At 40.4% G+C, this 14,088-nt stretch overlaps 1 protein-coding gene across 2 annotated transcripts in view; it reads right to left on the reverse strand.

Moving 5' to 3' along the window:
* Positions 1–14,088, reverse strand: part of WWC2 (WW and C2 domain containing 2) — a 61,542-nt gene that overhangs the window by 5,264 nt on the left and 42,190 nt on the right. For both annotated transcript variants that reach the window (XM_017744328.1, XM_017744329.1), the window contains 6 exons: positions 13,109–13,279; positions 12,206–12,318; positions 11,031–11,223; positions 8,914–9,078; positions 6,299–6,391; positions 4,939–5,181 (listed from right to left, as the gene is read on the reverse strand). In XM_017744328.1, the coding sequence (XP_017599817.1) occupies positions 4,939–5,181; positions 6,299–6,391; positions 8,914–9,078; positions 11,031–11,223; positions 12,206–12,318; positions 13,109–13,279 (978 nt within the window). The remainder of the gene's footprint in view (positions 1–4,938; positions 5,182–6,298; positions 6,392–8,913; positions 9,079–11,030; positions 11,224–12,205; positions 12,319–13,108; positions 13,280–14,088) is intronic.

The following is a 14,088-nucleotide window of genomic DNA, read 5'->3' on the forward strand; positions in this document are numbered from 1 at the left end:
GCTCTGCCGAGGAACTGTTCCAGTCACGGGACCCGAGGGTCCTTCTGCCCGCGCAGGGAACACAAACCAACCAACGGGAACGAGGCTGAGCAGGGGCAGGGAAACCCCGTGTCTGTGCCCTCAGGGCCCCTCTCCCAGGGCTACACGGCGGGGGAGGAGACCCCGACAAATCTCTATATAAAAGGTCAGCAAGATAAAAGACTGACATCATGAGCCTAAGCCATGGCCGTGAAGTAAGGTAATGGGGCTTTCCAAAAAAAAAAATAAATAGAGCAAATTCCATGCCATCTCAGGTGGCTACTAGGTTTTATAAATTCTGTTATTTCTTAGGGCTGTAGTTAGACCTAAATTTGTATGAACACATGTTGTCCATCCAAGTGTCTTTTTAGAACTGGGAGCCACTGATTCTCTTCCCATATAAAATACTTTTATTTCCTGACGAAAGCTCTCAGGAAACTCTAAACTCTCTTTAGAGTTTACCTACTCTAAAGTGACCGACAGAAAAAATAGGGAAGATGTACTCTGAAAATATACTTTCAAGTTTTGTTGACCATGTTAGCAAGGAACATGAACTTTTGTGCCTTTATTCATGACATGGCACCTATTTTGCATGTCTTTCTTTTGCACTGTAGAGGTGTAAAAGCCAAGGCAAGTGAACAGAACACCAGTGGTAACAAGAGACCAAAGGTCTTTCGTGAACAGAGTTGAGCAGCTACATACCCCACAGTAAGTTACTGAATTTCTGCACCTCAGTATTGCTGGCTCTATTACTTATGCCTTTATTAAGCATCAACAGGACAGCTGCAGCTATGCCATCCACCATTTCAGCAACAAGACTGCTATTAGTAGCTGTACTTTGGCTTTAAAAAACTTTATCAAGGGTTTCTGAATATCCAGTAATTTGAACAGCAGCTGATTTTAGGTGGGCAGTCACCTGGAATTCTTAGACAAATGACCCCCATTCATACACAGGTGAGTTCTGTAACAAGTGTATTGTCACCCCCATCACATGTGGGGTGCATGGTGTGGGCAGTGCTTTCATTTCAAGACCGCAGGGGCTGTAAGACAAATGTTATTTATTGTATTTTGAATTTTGTCAGTCATCAAAATTCAACAGAAGCAGCTTACATTCTTGAACAACTATAAAGTTGTAGAGTTTAATTTTTGATTCTTTAGAGACTTGAAAATGCTGTTCATTACCTCAAATTAAAATAAATTTGCAAGCCTGAAACAGTGATCTTCAAAGCTAGTTTGTAACTTAGGAGTTCACGTCCCAGTTCAGAATTCAACCCAGTGGACTCCTAAACAACAAAACCAACTAATTCAAAAGATCTAGTCCATACTATCAGTTTCATACTGGGTAGTTATAAGAAAGATGCTCACAGCAGGATAGTGGTACCCTGTTGAAAAGCACTCTGGTTTCTATATGAAAGTATTTTACATGAAAGAGCACCACCCTTTCAAAAGCTGACTCAAAATCCAGTCAGCTTGTACTGCCGTTAACTTCTTCAGTCCCCAACTCTAGAATAGCTATGATTTAAAAATGAAATTAACCTATAAATATTGTTTTCTTTATTAGTTAGTGAACATAAATTTGCAATCTACAACTGGTAATGTCGTAATTAATTTTGCATATGTCACTGGCCATATGTTTTACCAGCTCCCCTAATTAATATTTATCATCAAAGCACTAAACATACAATATTTCAAAATTTTCTAATTTTATCCTTTCCCTAAGTATACATGAGATTCTTGTGATTACTGCATTCCAGATTTAAGAGCATAGAGGACTTCTTTTTTTTTTATACTCTCTACTACCATGTATCCCTTTTTCATTTTTGAATCCATTTATTTTTTTCAGGATACTCTAAGAGAAACCTGGGTTTCAGCCCAGCGTCTCTAGGAATATGCATATGAGAAGGTATGTAGATGACCAGGTTTATATTTACATCATGTTTCTTGAGTGCTTTATAAAAAATACAGAAAGGCACACTAATACAATGGCCAGACATTCAGGAAGTCCTAAAAATCTGGCACATTCTGTGGTGATGCACCACCCCCCACCCCCCACACTACGATCTCAGATTCTTTAAGCACATTTCTTTATTCTTTAAAACACTCATTCACAACACTTACCTACCAAATATAAGTTTCAGATAGGAATGTCTCTATCTGGGCTTACCTTAAGCTTGTTTAAGATGACAGAGAAGAAACTCTATCAAAATTAGAGCTGAAATGCTATTTCCTGTCTTGTTCTTCTGTGGTTTTTGTATAGAAGAAACTGAATCTAAAGAAAAACTAACTGTGCTAAACACCAAATCACTGGGACAAGGACAGGATTATTGGTATTGATGACATAATTACGTATTACCTCCACATAGAAGATGTACTAAAAAGAAATAAAGAAGATATTTACAGGAATCTTTTTTGGATATAAACAGAAGTAGTACTTCAGAGGACACTAGGTGTCTGAAAACTTACTTGTATGCGGATTCAAGACTCAAACTTTGAAATACTGCATGATTTCTCATAAACATCCAATCTAAAGAAGAGAAAACGCTTCTGGTGCACAGAATTACCTCTGTTTTCTGATCTGCAGGTATTAGTGGGCATTACATACTTGCTGCACTTAGGAAGGTGTGGAAGGAACGAGAGGGAAGGTATGGAGTCTGTGGATTTGGCTTCATGCTGAGTAACTACATGCTAGCAAGCAGCCACTGATTTTCAACATTCCCCACATCTGCAGTTTCATTTTTCACATGAGACTCTCAATTTCTCTGGCGTTTCCAGCTGCTGCATTAGTCTGTGCCATTATAATGCCTGCAGGATCTAAGAAATAATCTATGACAATGTTCTCTAGGCTGCTGTGTTTTGCTAACCCAAGGGGAAACACTGACAACACAGTACAGCGCTCTCAGGGTTGTTTTGCTCTGCAGGGGAAGGCTGCAATGATTTGAAGGGTAGAAATATTTCTAGAAACTTTGTAAGCACTCTTCAAAGAGGTGGAGTGACTATGATCATTGTTCTGACTTTTACCTCGGAAAGGAGGACTTAAATGCTGTGCTAGTGCCTTCCTATATTTTAGGAATGTGTATTATTACCCTTATTCCTCACCACAGTGTGTGTAATGGTGTTGATCACTGACAGCAGCCATACAAAATGTGACAAACCTACCTCCTGCCTTGAAAGAGCCAGCTGAAATAAAGCACAAATCCAAAGGATTCATAATAAGAAATGTTGCATAGGCATACTTTGTTCTAGAGGGAATAGCTTTTGAATGGGAGTAATTTAAATGAAACACTCAGAAACTATAATTTCTGTACTGCATCCAGCATTAGACATAAACTGTGAACTTCTACATAAATTTAGCTATGCTTCTTTTCTATAAGCTACTATTTTTATGGGTTAAAACTTAGATCAAATTCATATAATGAATTCACGTGGTAAAAACCAACACACTTACAGTAAGTTTAAACACTGCACTATCTTCCCCCATGTTGCCCAAGGGTTTTTCAGAACACTCATCAATGTTCACCATAAACTCTGCTAGTGTTTTATAGTTGTTTTAGTACTCCACTACCTACAGTCAACAGCAGGTGCCACAAGAGGGACCAGAAGACAGAACAGGACACAAATGTAGAATTGGGAGAACATACTGGGGAAAAGTTTTGTTTCCTAAGGTATCAGTCAAGGACTTCTTGAAATATGTGGTATCATTATATGCATTTTTCTACCATAAATTTAGCAAATCAATAAATTAGTAATTTTTTGAACTTATGCAAACTTGTAGCACTCAATGTTTTGTTGAAAACACTTTTACAGTTTCTGAATGTCATGCTATGTTTGCTTGCATTTAACCTGCCATCTGTTCAATTCTCTACTTCTTGGAGAATTAAAGACCATGATTAATTGCTCTCTTCCACCACACTCATGGTTGTATGGACTTCAGTTGTAGCTACTTAGCCATTCCTAATATGGAAGTTGTTTCCTCCTCTGACTATCCTTGTTGACCCTCTGTAGTTTTCTCATCCGTTTTGAAAAGGGAAACCAAAAATGAACTGTGTTTATGTTACAGGCATAATAGTATTTAGATGCTAAAGCAATGATTTGTTTTGTTCCAAGTATTTTCCTTAGCAATTCTTGTCTTATTTGCTTTTTGACATCTGCTGGTCCTGTGATGTTTTTGTTTATGTTTTTGTCTCTTATATGTGGAGTATCTCATTCCTAACATCTAACTCAGAGCTCATCTTTGTATATGTAAATATTAGGATCACCCTTTCCTCTTCTACACAAGGCTATTTACTGACATTTAGCTTTAAAAAAAACAAAACAACAAAACCAACAACTATTGCTTACCTATGAGGAGGGCCTCTGCACCTAGTTAAAACTTTCCATTTTTACTACTCTGAATAAATGGGCATACCAAAACCCTAGTATCTATCACCCATAAAGAGCTAAGGAGCATAGATCCCTCCTGGCTGTCACTCACAACCTCCCCGCATTGAAAACTGACGTACATTCACTGACTTGGATGGGAAGGGGGCTCCAGAAGGCGTCTACTCCAACCTCTGCTCACAGTAGGTGATGCCAGAGCTCAGTGGTCAGGGTCTGAACCAGTTAGGTTCAGAATACCTCCAACTGTGCAGGTTGGGTGGATTTTGGTTTTTTTTCTTGGCTGGGCTTTTAACTCCTCCAACAACCTCTCCAGGCCCCTATTCCCATCAATAATCTCCTTAATGATTTAAAAACCCAACCAACCTCCCAAAAACTGTGTAATTCAGAGATGTAATTAGTAATTACACTGTGTAATTCAGAGATGTAATTAGTCAAATGTGAGCTTCTGTAAAGATCTTTTAACGAGATTGACCAAATTCTTCAACAAATTTACAGCAAAGGTAGGGGCATATTTACTCACACATATCTCAATGCTGCTCATACCTGTTTTTCAGCTTGTTTCAAGAGTTTCTGGAAACGTTCATCCTCTAGCACACACAGAGGAAGGTCTGCCTCTCCTCTACCTTTCATTTCCTCAAGCTTTTGTTTAAGGTCCCGCAAGGCCTGGAGCTCATCGTTGAGACGATTCTGTCTTGTGCGCGACGCCTGGAGGTCCAGCTCCAAGTCCAGGGAAGTGCGCGTGGGGCACTCCAGCGCAGCTCTTCGCATGATTGGCTGGCAAACAGGCTGAGCCATTTGGGAGACAGAACAATAAAAGTTAATACCTAGAGAGGCTGGTGGAGAGTTTGACATATTACAGTCAGAAAAGCTCAAATATTTTTTTGGGGTTTTTTACCAGTCCTTTATTCTGAAGTCAAAAAATTCGCCTATCCTGAATTTTTGTTTAGTCACTAGCTAAAAATACATGTTCCAACCAAGTGCACAATGATATATTTACAGGTTAAAGACAAAAAACCCCATTCTGATCCCTGGGATGACACTACCAGGAGACACAACACTACACAGAATTCCCCACAGATTTCAACTACATTATTTATTTTTGTAAATATTTGCTTTTTCAAGGCCTAACCAAACACATAATGTTACAAACTCTGTAAACATGCATTTCTTCAGCATATTTCACATTATTTACTGTCCTTTCACAGTGGGTTTTTGCATGAGTAAGTCAGGCAGGAGAAGTCATCTCAGAGTACTCAGCATCCCAGCCTCTTCTTTCTTATGCAAAATGTAATCCTGCTACCCGGTAACAAGGCTTCCAAAGGACTATTTTTCTAGTTACAATTAAGACTAAAATATAACTCTCTAAATTTATGTAAGAATGAATTTCATGCAAGAGAAATAGAATCTTCCTCTCTTGTCCTTCAATCCTTTTGCTACTTGAATACTTTTGGTGAAGAGTAAATTCCCTTTAAAAGGACATCTAAATCCTTGAAATCTTCACTAAAATTTGCTCAGGATGTATATTGCTGGTGTTGACTTTTGTGCAACACAGGCCATCTTGTGTCACTTTACAATATGCAGGTTCTTTAACCCAGACCCCTTTGACAGTAACTCAAGTTCAACAATAAGCTCAAGTTCAACAACAAATGCCATGATGCTGAGCATCAGTGTCTTGCTGCTGGCTTCAGCCACAACTAAAACAACACAGGCTTTGTTGAAGGGGAGATGACACTGGAGTGAGACCACTATGTTGAGATTTCAACTTGAAACTACAGGACATAATTGTGGTACTTGTGTTGCTTTTGCTGAAATACTTGAAATATAGTGTATCTTTCATGTTATTTGGTATTCCTACTCTCCCCATACTTTGTTTTAAATGACGGGCAGGTAACGCAGCACATACCCGTTTAACTCTCAGGCTCTGTCGTTCCATAGCGTTTCTCACAAAGAGAGACTTCTTGGCTAGTGTGGAGCTGTCACTGTCGCTGCGATTCAACTGTCAAAATGTACACAACAAACAGATATAAAGCACCTTCATATGCAAATACACCTGCATTGGTAGAACCAGTCAGGGAACCTCAGTGTTTATATACATGTAGGTCATATTCTTAGTACAAAGTTAACAAGTTTGCAACTAGAATAAGCATCTATTCTAAAATTCTAATCCTACACCAAGACAACCATTGATCTTACTGAATGAATAGTGAGTAGACTCTTTAGGAATGCAAGGAAGGTAACTATGGTTATTAAGTACTGACAAATCATTGTCTGGCTGCAGATACAAACTATGGATTTCACCTACCTGGGGCAGGCTTTTAACAAATTTACTACAGGGAAGGTAAATTACTATAGACATGCACCTGTCCAACAAACAGTATTTTTGTATTGTTATTAATTGTAACAAGCAAAGGTGTGCCTACAGCTTCCTTTGGAAGCACTTCCTGCTCCTTAAAATTATGCACCACAGCTCGACAGTAGCTTCTTCGTAACTTTAGCATTATTTCATACACATCAGTGCAGAATGATTGTTAGGTGCATCAGCATCTAACAGGTGGTAACCTCCAAGGAAAACAGAAGCATCTCTCTGCAGAAAATGTATTTCACCTCTTCAGGAAGGGACAAAAAAGGGAATCATTCTGCTAACATTTCAGTAAGCAAAGCCAAAGGCCCTAAAGTGTGCTTACACAGGACTGACTGGGAGCTGAGGGTGGGAAACACAACCACTTGCAATACAAGTACACCTCTTGAGAGACAAATCTGTCTTTTCACCATGAGCCGCTACTGGGAGCTCACCCCTGGATACAGAGAGGTGGCCACAGTCACTCATGTTCTTTAGGCACTTTTCAAGAGACATTTTCCAAAGCACAGACTTTGGTTCTGTCCATTAGGCCTCAAAGATCTCTGTGTTTTCTGTAACATCGTATGAGAGTAGGTGCTCTTTTAAAGCCAGGCCATCTCTTCTGATTAGAGAGCAGTTGTCACTTCACCAGCGTACATTCAACAGGTGCTTTTCTCTCATACAGCACCATAAAGCAAGGAAGGCTGGATATGCCTGTGGTGCAAACGAGGGACTGGGGAGACCCCAGCTCTTCAGCCCTCTCTGTGAACTTGGATGCAGCTACAGTGCCCACTCTGGAGCCCCCAGCAGTGGGCAACAAGTGTTTCTGACACTGCAAAAGGTTCATCTGCAAACATGTTCTTTTCACGGGGTACTTTGCTTCCAGGCAATGCCATACACAATGAGAAACAGAATGGTTTATTCAAGGTAGGTTTTTTTTTTGATTCTAGCTCTTGGCAGCAGTTATGTAGCAATGTTACACCCAATACTTTCCCAGATGCAAAAACCCCAAGAGTTTACACTAACTAAGCTACCGAAGCAACTAGTTTTACTTCCTGTTGAAGACCTGCATAGGCAGCAAACTAAGGGGATTCTTTTTTTTTTTTTCTGCCAATACAGCTAATTTCCATTTATGGATTAAGTTCCAGCACAGGAATTAAGATGAAGGCTAGCTTCTGAATTCAGCCAACAATGTATCCAAATTATGTAAAGATTGTTAGAAAACAGTCTGCTATGTTTCATTCTGGAAGGTATATGGAATAGTTATTAATATGTAGGTATTGACTATAGATTTATTTTTTTTAGGCTAATGAGAATCACAGACAAGTGATGAACTTTAATGTTCCCAAATAATTAAGGCAACTGCCTCTAACTGAACTGGGGAATTAAAGCATAAGTTTTTGGTTTATTTTAAAAAGAGGTACTTGTATGAGTAAGTAGAAACTAAAGATCAAAATAAACTGCCTTTTCTAGGGCATTTCTGTGATTAAAATCTATGGAGCTGGTAATCCATGCTTAAATCTTTAAACACATGATTTTCATAGTTTAGCAGCAACAAGACTCACAATTTATATCTTTTCTTCTTTTTCCATGCTACCATAGATCTAGAGAGACTGGAGAATTTAGCTGCCAAAGCCATGTTTAAAACCCCGTCCCGAGGCAGCACCCGCACATCTTTCAAAGATGCAATTACAGCAGGATTTGGGCTGCCTAGGTTTAAAACCAGTTGAGATACAAAGCAAGATTTAAAATTGATGACTGAGCTCTTTCCACACTGTTACCCTTAAATGGTTGCATTATTAAAATATGGTAATGCAATGGCATTTTACAGCGAATTCTATTTCATGTTGTAACAAATTGTTTTGCTGTGAGAGCGCTGGAGTTGCTGATGTGCAAGGAAACACACTTTTTGCAGACAGCCAGCACAGGCATCTGTGTTATTTCTCTCCAATAGGATGTATTTTTGCCCTAGTTGAGGTGTTTTGCAAGAGTATGCAACTCTGCTGAAAGTCAATTCTACTATGCATCAGCTCAGATAGGGAGAGACTCTAGAGAAAGCACAGGCTCTGCCTCTTGCAGGGAGAATTGGTACATGACTCCCTGTCATTAATGCTTCATTCCCAAGAAGTTAAATGACTCTTTAGTTAATAGCTCTTCATTCCAAGTGTTTTTCCCCTTACCCTACAGATGTATTGGTTCCGCTCGCCTGGAGAGAAGGTTTGGGAGCGCACTATCATGCTGTTCCTGACAAAGGGACGCTGTCTGGAGCTCCAGCTGGCTCTGTCCTTGGGTCGGACTGGTGTGTTCTCATTAAGTGATTCCTCAGTGTTAGTCTCTTTATCAACCTATGAAAAGGAATTCAATGTAGAAGACTTACTATAACCAGATACATGCCACCATGTAGTTTTTGTACCTTTGGATTTTACAAGCATTCTCATCACCTTGCAGTGGATGGAGAAAGACCAGCAGCAAAAAGCACCCTGCATTTACAGAGAAGTTATTCTAAGTAAAGAAATACAAAATTCCCAAGAGGCTTAACAGTGTGTGGAGAGGTTTTGAAGGTACTCTTTGTAGGCAGTAAAGCCAAAGACCTTTGCTGCTTGGCAGATGGCTTGATGCAAACAGTGCAAGAAATGTTTTGCTTTGCCATTTGCAGACATGATGATTATTGCACATTTATATTTACTTTGGTATTTGCAGAAGAGCAAGGTTCTGCCATGCCTGAGATGGTGCCTGTGAACACTGAAAGAGGGCAGCTGGGAAGGTTACACTGCCCAGGTCCTTCCAGACATACTGCCATACATTCCCAAGCCTCAGCAGCAGGGCTGCTTTCTGGCAATCTCCAGAGCTTCACCAGCCTTTTGAACCCAGGGAAAAGACAGCTGGCTGCTGTCCCTCAGCACAGCCTGCTGCCTACTGCCCCACATGTGCTAGAGGGAGCCTCAAGTGCCCCCATCCCCGTGGGTGGTACAGCCTGTGCTTACTTCCATGCTGCACTCATCCTGGCTGCTGGGCTAGACCAAGCTCTGCAGCAGCTGGAACCACCAGTGTTACTGGTGTGCACTGGGGCTTTTTCTTCAACTTGGGTAATTTAATGAGGTTCATCATTTTCGAAGTCCAGGTGATAAATACAGTGACCTAAATAGCACAACAGCAACCCCGAGGGGATGTGGCATACAGAGATCTATGCTGTGGCTGGCTCTGCAGTGGAGTCTGCTGTCTTTCACTCCTTGTCCAGGTCCACCCAGCCCAGGCCTAGCAAAGTACTTGTGTGCGTGTCTGACCTTCACACGTGTCCTTGCTGTCTCCCCTTGCCGAGTTAAGACTTTGATCTATATTCACTGGCTACCCAGCAGACTGTCAGTCCTTTTAATACCACAGCCTTAGCTCATTTGGCATCTTGCCACATTAATTGGAAGTTAATTACTGTTTCCAGTAAGTCCACTGAGACGTTAAACTTTTGTATTGTCACAAAGGTGAAGGAACGAGATGTCACTCTTTGTCTTTTTACCTCTGCTATTTTATAGAACTTGTGGGTATAAAACATGCAGTGGTGTTTTTATTAAGATGCAGAAAGCTTCTAAAAATTTCATTTCTGAGAGTGTGCTACCACATCAGGCATACTAAACATCTACTAAAAGTGCTTTCAAGAAAGTGGAATATAGTTTAAAGCCAACAGTTACCAAGAATATGGAATTTGAATTTGCTTTATGCAGTGTGTGGGTACAACAGTACCCTCAATAGTTCAAAAGTATACACAGTTTTAATACACATTTTGGAATTTTCTGTTCATTAATCTTTTGTCCTTTTTTCTGCTAAGACAGTTTTTGTATTTCACGCCCTAAAATAAAGGGAAAAAATAAGGAAATCCCTGCACTGGTTTAAAGATCTTGACCCATGTCTTGTGTTTCCCCCTGTTTGTCAGATGAATCTGAAGGAAAAAAAGGGAAACAATGAAACACATGTGCAGAAATATTTTAAATATGCACAGGCTGAAGCTACTGAACTGCTTTGTATTTTGAATATTCTCCATATGCAACAAAAAAAGTGAAGATAGAGTGTCTTGGTTAATTGTCCTGGACTTAGACGTTCTGCCTAGCATGTCTGTTCAATGTCCTCTTCATAGTTCAGAAGTGACCACACCAATTTTGTTACAAGTACATACTGACAAGTGCTACAGCAAAGGCCACATCAAATTGTAAATGCACAGATGCAGCAGACTTCTATATTAATTTCTCAGAAACAGATTTTTAGACACGGTAAGATACTGCAGGAATGTGAATTTTAAGATATTCACCAGTGTTAGAATTACAGCAGCTTGCTGGCTTTCACGGGCCTCATTGCTGTTCTCTCTGTTCTTGTCTTCATTCATTTCTGGTGCATCCATGAGTAACCCCAGGTCATCATTACAGTCGCCTTCTACTGCCAGCTTAATGTCATCTTCCTCTTCATCCACAATTTCATCAGAGGCCTCTGCAAGCATCTCTAGCCTGTATGAACAGAAGTAACCCAGGCTTATTCTGAAACTGAAAAAGCTCACCAGACAAAGATACCAGAAAGCCCAGACCTGCACCCATGTATGGGGTATGCATTTTCCTGACAGGGAAAACAACTATCATCCAAATGCTTCCACTTAGTTCACGTGAAGGCCCATTTCATTGCTGCCTCCAGCAAAACCCAGCAAGCGCTACTACAGTTCACCTTCAAGGTCGTTACGACAACACTGCACTATATTCAATAGCTGTAATGGTGATAAGTTCATAAAACAAAAATGCAACTCTCCCCTTCCCCCATAATAAAGCAGGTATTTACTTCTACACTGCACCTAAGAAATTGCACAGTAACAGAACTCAAATAGCAATTTAGCAAGAAATCTGTTTCTTGGGAAAGTTCACAATTTCTTCAAAAACGAGACTATCAATGGAAGCACACCCACACTGACTTTGTCAGACAGCAGCTCTCTTTTCAAATCCTGTTATTTGCTTGTTACACTTAATGGAACTATAATATTTGATATTTTGCTATACTTCCAGTGGCTTCACAGCCCAAGTGGTTTCACAGGAAGATGTACATGGAATGGAGGAGCATTGGCAGTAGGAGTTCATAGAGCAGCCAAGACACTGTAAACCTAAAAGAACATGAATTAATTGACCACACAAGAGAAAAAGACTTTACTCTAATTCCAGTGGTGGTGAGACACTGGAACAGGTTGTCCGGAGAAGCTGTGGATGTCCAGTTCTTGGAAATGTTCGGGGCCAGGTTGGATGGGGTGTTGAGCAACCTGGTCTAGTGGAAGGTGTCCCTGCCCATGGCAGTGGTATTAGACTGGATGATCTTTAAAGATCCCTTCCAACCCATACCATTCTACAAGTCTATGATCTCCAAAAGTACAGCCCTTTTGTTTGTCTAAGAAAAGGAAGAATTAGCTGAATCATTCAGGCATGAACAGTGAGGGAGGGAAAGTGGCTTTACCAGTCTTCCTCAGAGGCCCTTTGCTCCTGTTCCTTCTCCTCATCTTCAGCCAGCTCTTGTTCTACTGCTTCCAGCTCAGCAGATGTCCTCTTCAGCAGAGCTGACACAGCATCCTGCTCACAAGGAAAAAGTAGATGAAACCAGAATTGAATGATACATAACCGGTAAAAAAAAGACAACTCTTGCAAGAGCTGCATTACCCTACTGCTCCCTGATGTCAGCAGAAACAGATCACAAGGGTAAGGGGTTTGAATTGTCAGTGTATAGCACATTGAATGATTATTTTTAAACAGAGTAAATCTCAATGAAAACCAATTGGTTTTAAAATGATAATGCAATCAAATATGTTCCTGCCATCCTTCAATGTATTTTCTTGTCTCCCCACTCATACTAGTAATGTTCTTAGCTGAAAAAAAGGTGCTCTTCAAAGTTACACTTTCTATGCAGTTCTCTTAAGAAGGGATTAAAGCAGAAAAGCTTGTTTAACCAGAAGAGTTAGTATGTTTTGCATAAACAACATGTTCAATGCAATGGGGCTTTAAGTAGGCAGATTTGAATAGTTAATAAATAGCAATTTTTAAGGTGTGCATGTGAAAATAAATTATACACTTAAGGATGCTCTTCAATAACATTCTTTCTAAAAAGAAACACAGCTGAAAGGTTTCAAATTGGGAGTACAATTTTGTATCCAGTAAAAAGCTTCTGCCCATCCCCACTCCTGTCTGACACCCCATACAGGCCCTACACACAAAGTCACTTTAGACAAAAGTGCCTGCAAAACAGGGCCTTGGACCTTCAGGGGAGGGCGGTTCACACATTCAAGTAACTACAATGCAACAGCACAATTGGAGTCTCTGGTTTTTTTTTTTTTGCTATCACAGTTATAGCCAGCACATTGCTCACCAAGTCCAGTGAGTCCAACGATTGTGATTGCTTGCTTAACAGAAACATGTATTCGTCATTTTGTTCCTTGGGTTTTTTGCCGGGACTCTGCTTGCAAGGCAACAGGTTGTACCACAGAGTACAGGTCTCATCAGAAAGTGATACATCTGCCAGGCTGATCTGAGTCCCAGACTGCATAAAATAAGAAAAGGGAAGAAAATTATTTAAATTTGTTCTGTTTCCTACAAAACAGCTGAAATTCTACTGTACTTATCATGCAAAACAGGCAGCACAAACTTGACATGAACCTGAATTCCCTTTTTAACTCTACAGTTTGTATTTCCCTCCACTTCCAGTTATAGACAAATAGAAATACATGGAAAAGTCCTTCATCTTGTCCATTCTGCCACCTCTTATTTCAGTCTTCAGAATTTCTCCCCACCCCCCATACCACAGGATTGCCCACACCTGCTCTAGTGCATTCACTAAGGAAAACCTGTGCAGCACCAGCTCGTGTCACATGATCTTTCAGCTGTCCCACCACAGAAATCATCCATATGGCAAATAATGGATGACCTTGCTTGCTCAAACCAGGGAAGGAGGAGATGAAGAGCCAGTAAAAGAGATTAAGAAACCCTTTCATTTGGACAAGCACTGACATCCACTGAGTTGGTACTCTGGGAAAACTACTGAAGTACTCATTTTGGGCTGTGCCTTGGAGATTAAAATCCTCTGTTCTTTGGTAAAGCGTATTATCTCCACAGCTACTGGGCTGCACACAGAACTCTTGCCAAGACTCTGGTCCTGTTGTCCAGGGCTTTCTGCCGGGGATGGAACTCCCAACTCTTTCATTTGATCTTGCGAATAACCCTTGTCTTCGTTGGGATTTTTTGTTATTGTTGAGTCCTTTCTTCACCTTTGTATCCTGCCTGATGTCGCATTTTTGTTCTGTTGCCCTTCCCTTTCCTCAGGGGAAAACTCTTACATACTGAAAGAGGCCA

The sequence above is a fragment of the Corvus brachyrhynchos genome, unplaced genomic scaffold (genome assembly GCF_000691975.1).
Source record: "Corvus brachyrhynchos isolate BGI_N302 unplaced genomic scaffold, ASM69197v1 scaffold17, whole genome shotgun sequence".
Classification (NCBI taxonomy): Eukaryota; Metazoa; Chordata; class Aves; order Passeriformes; family Corvidae; genus Corvus; species Corvus brachyrhynchos.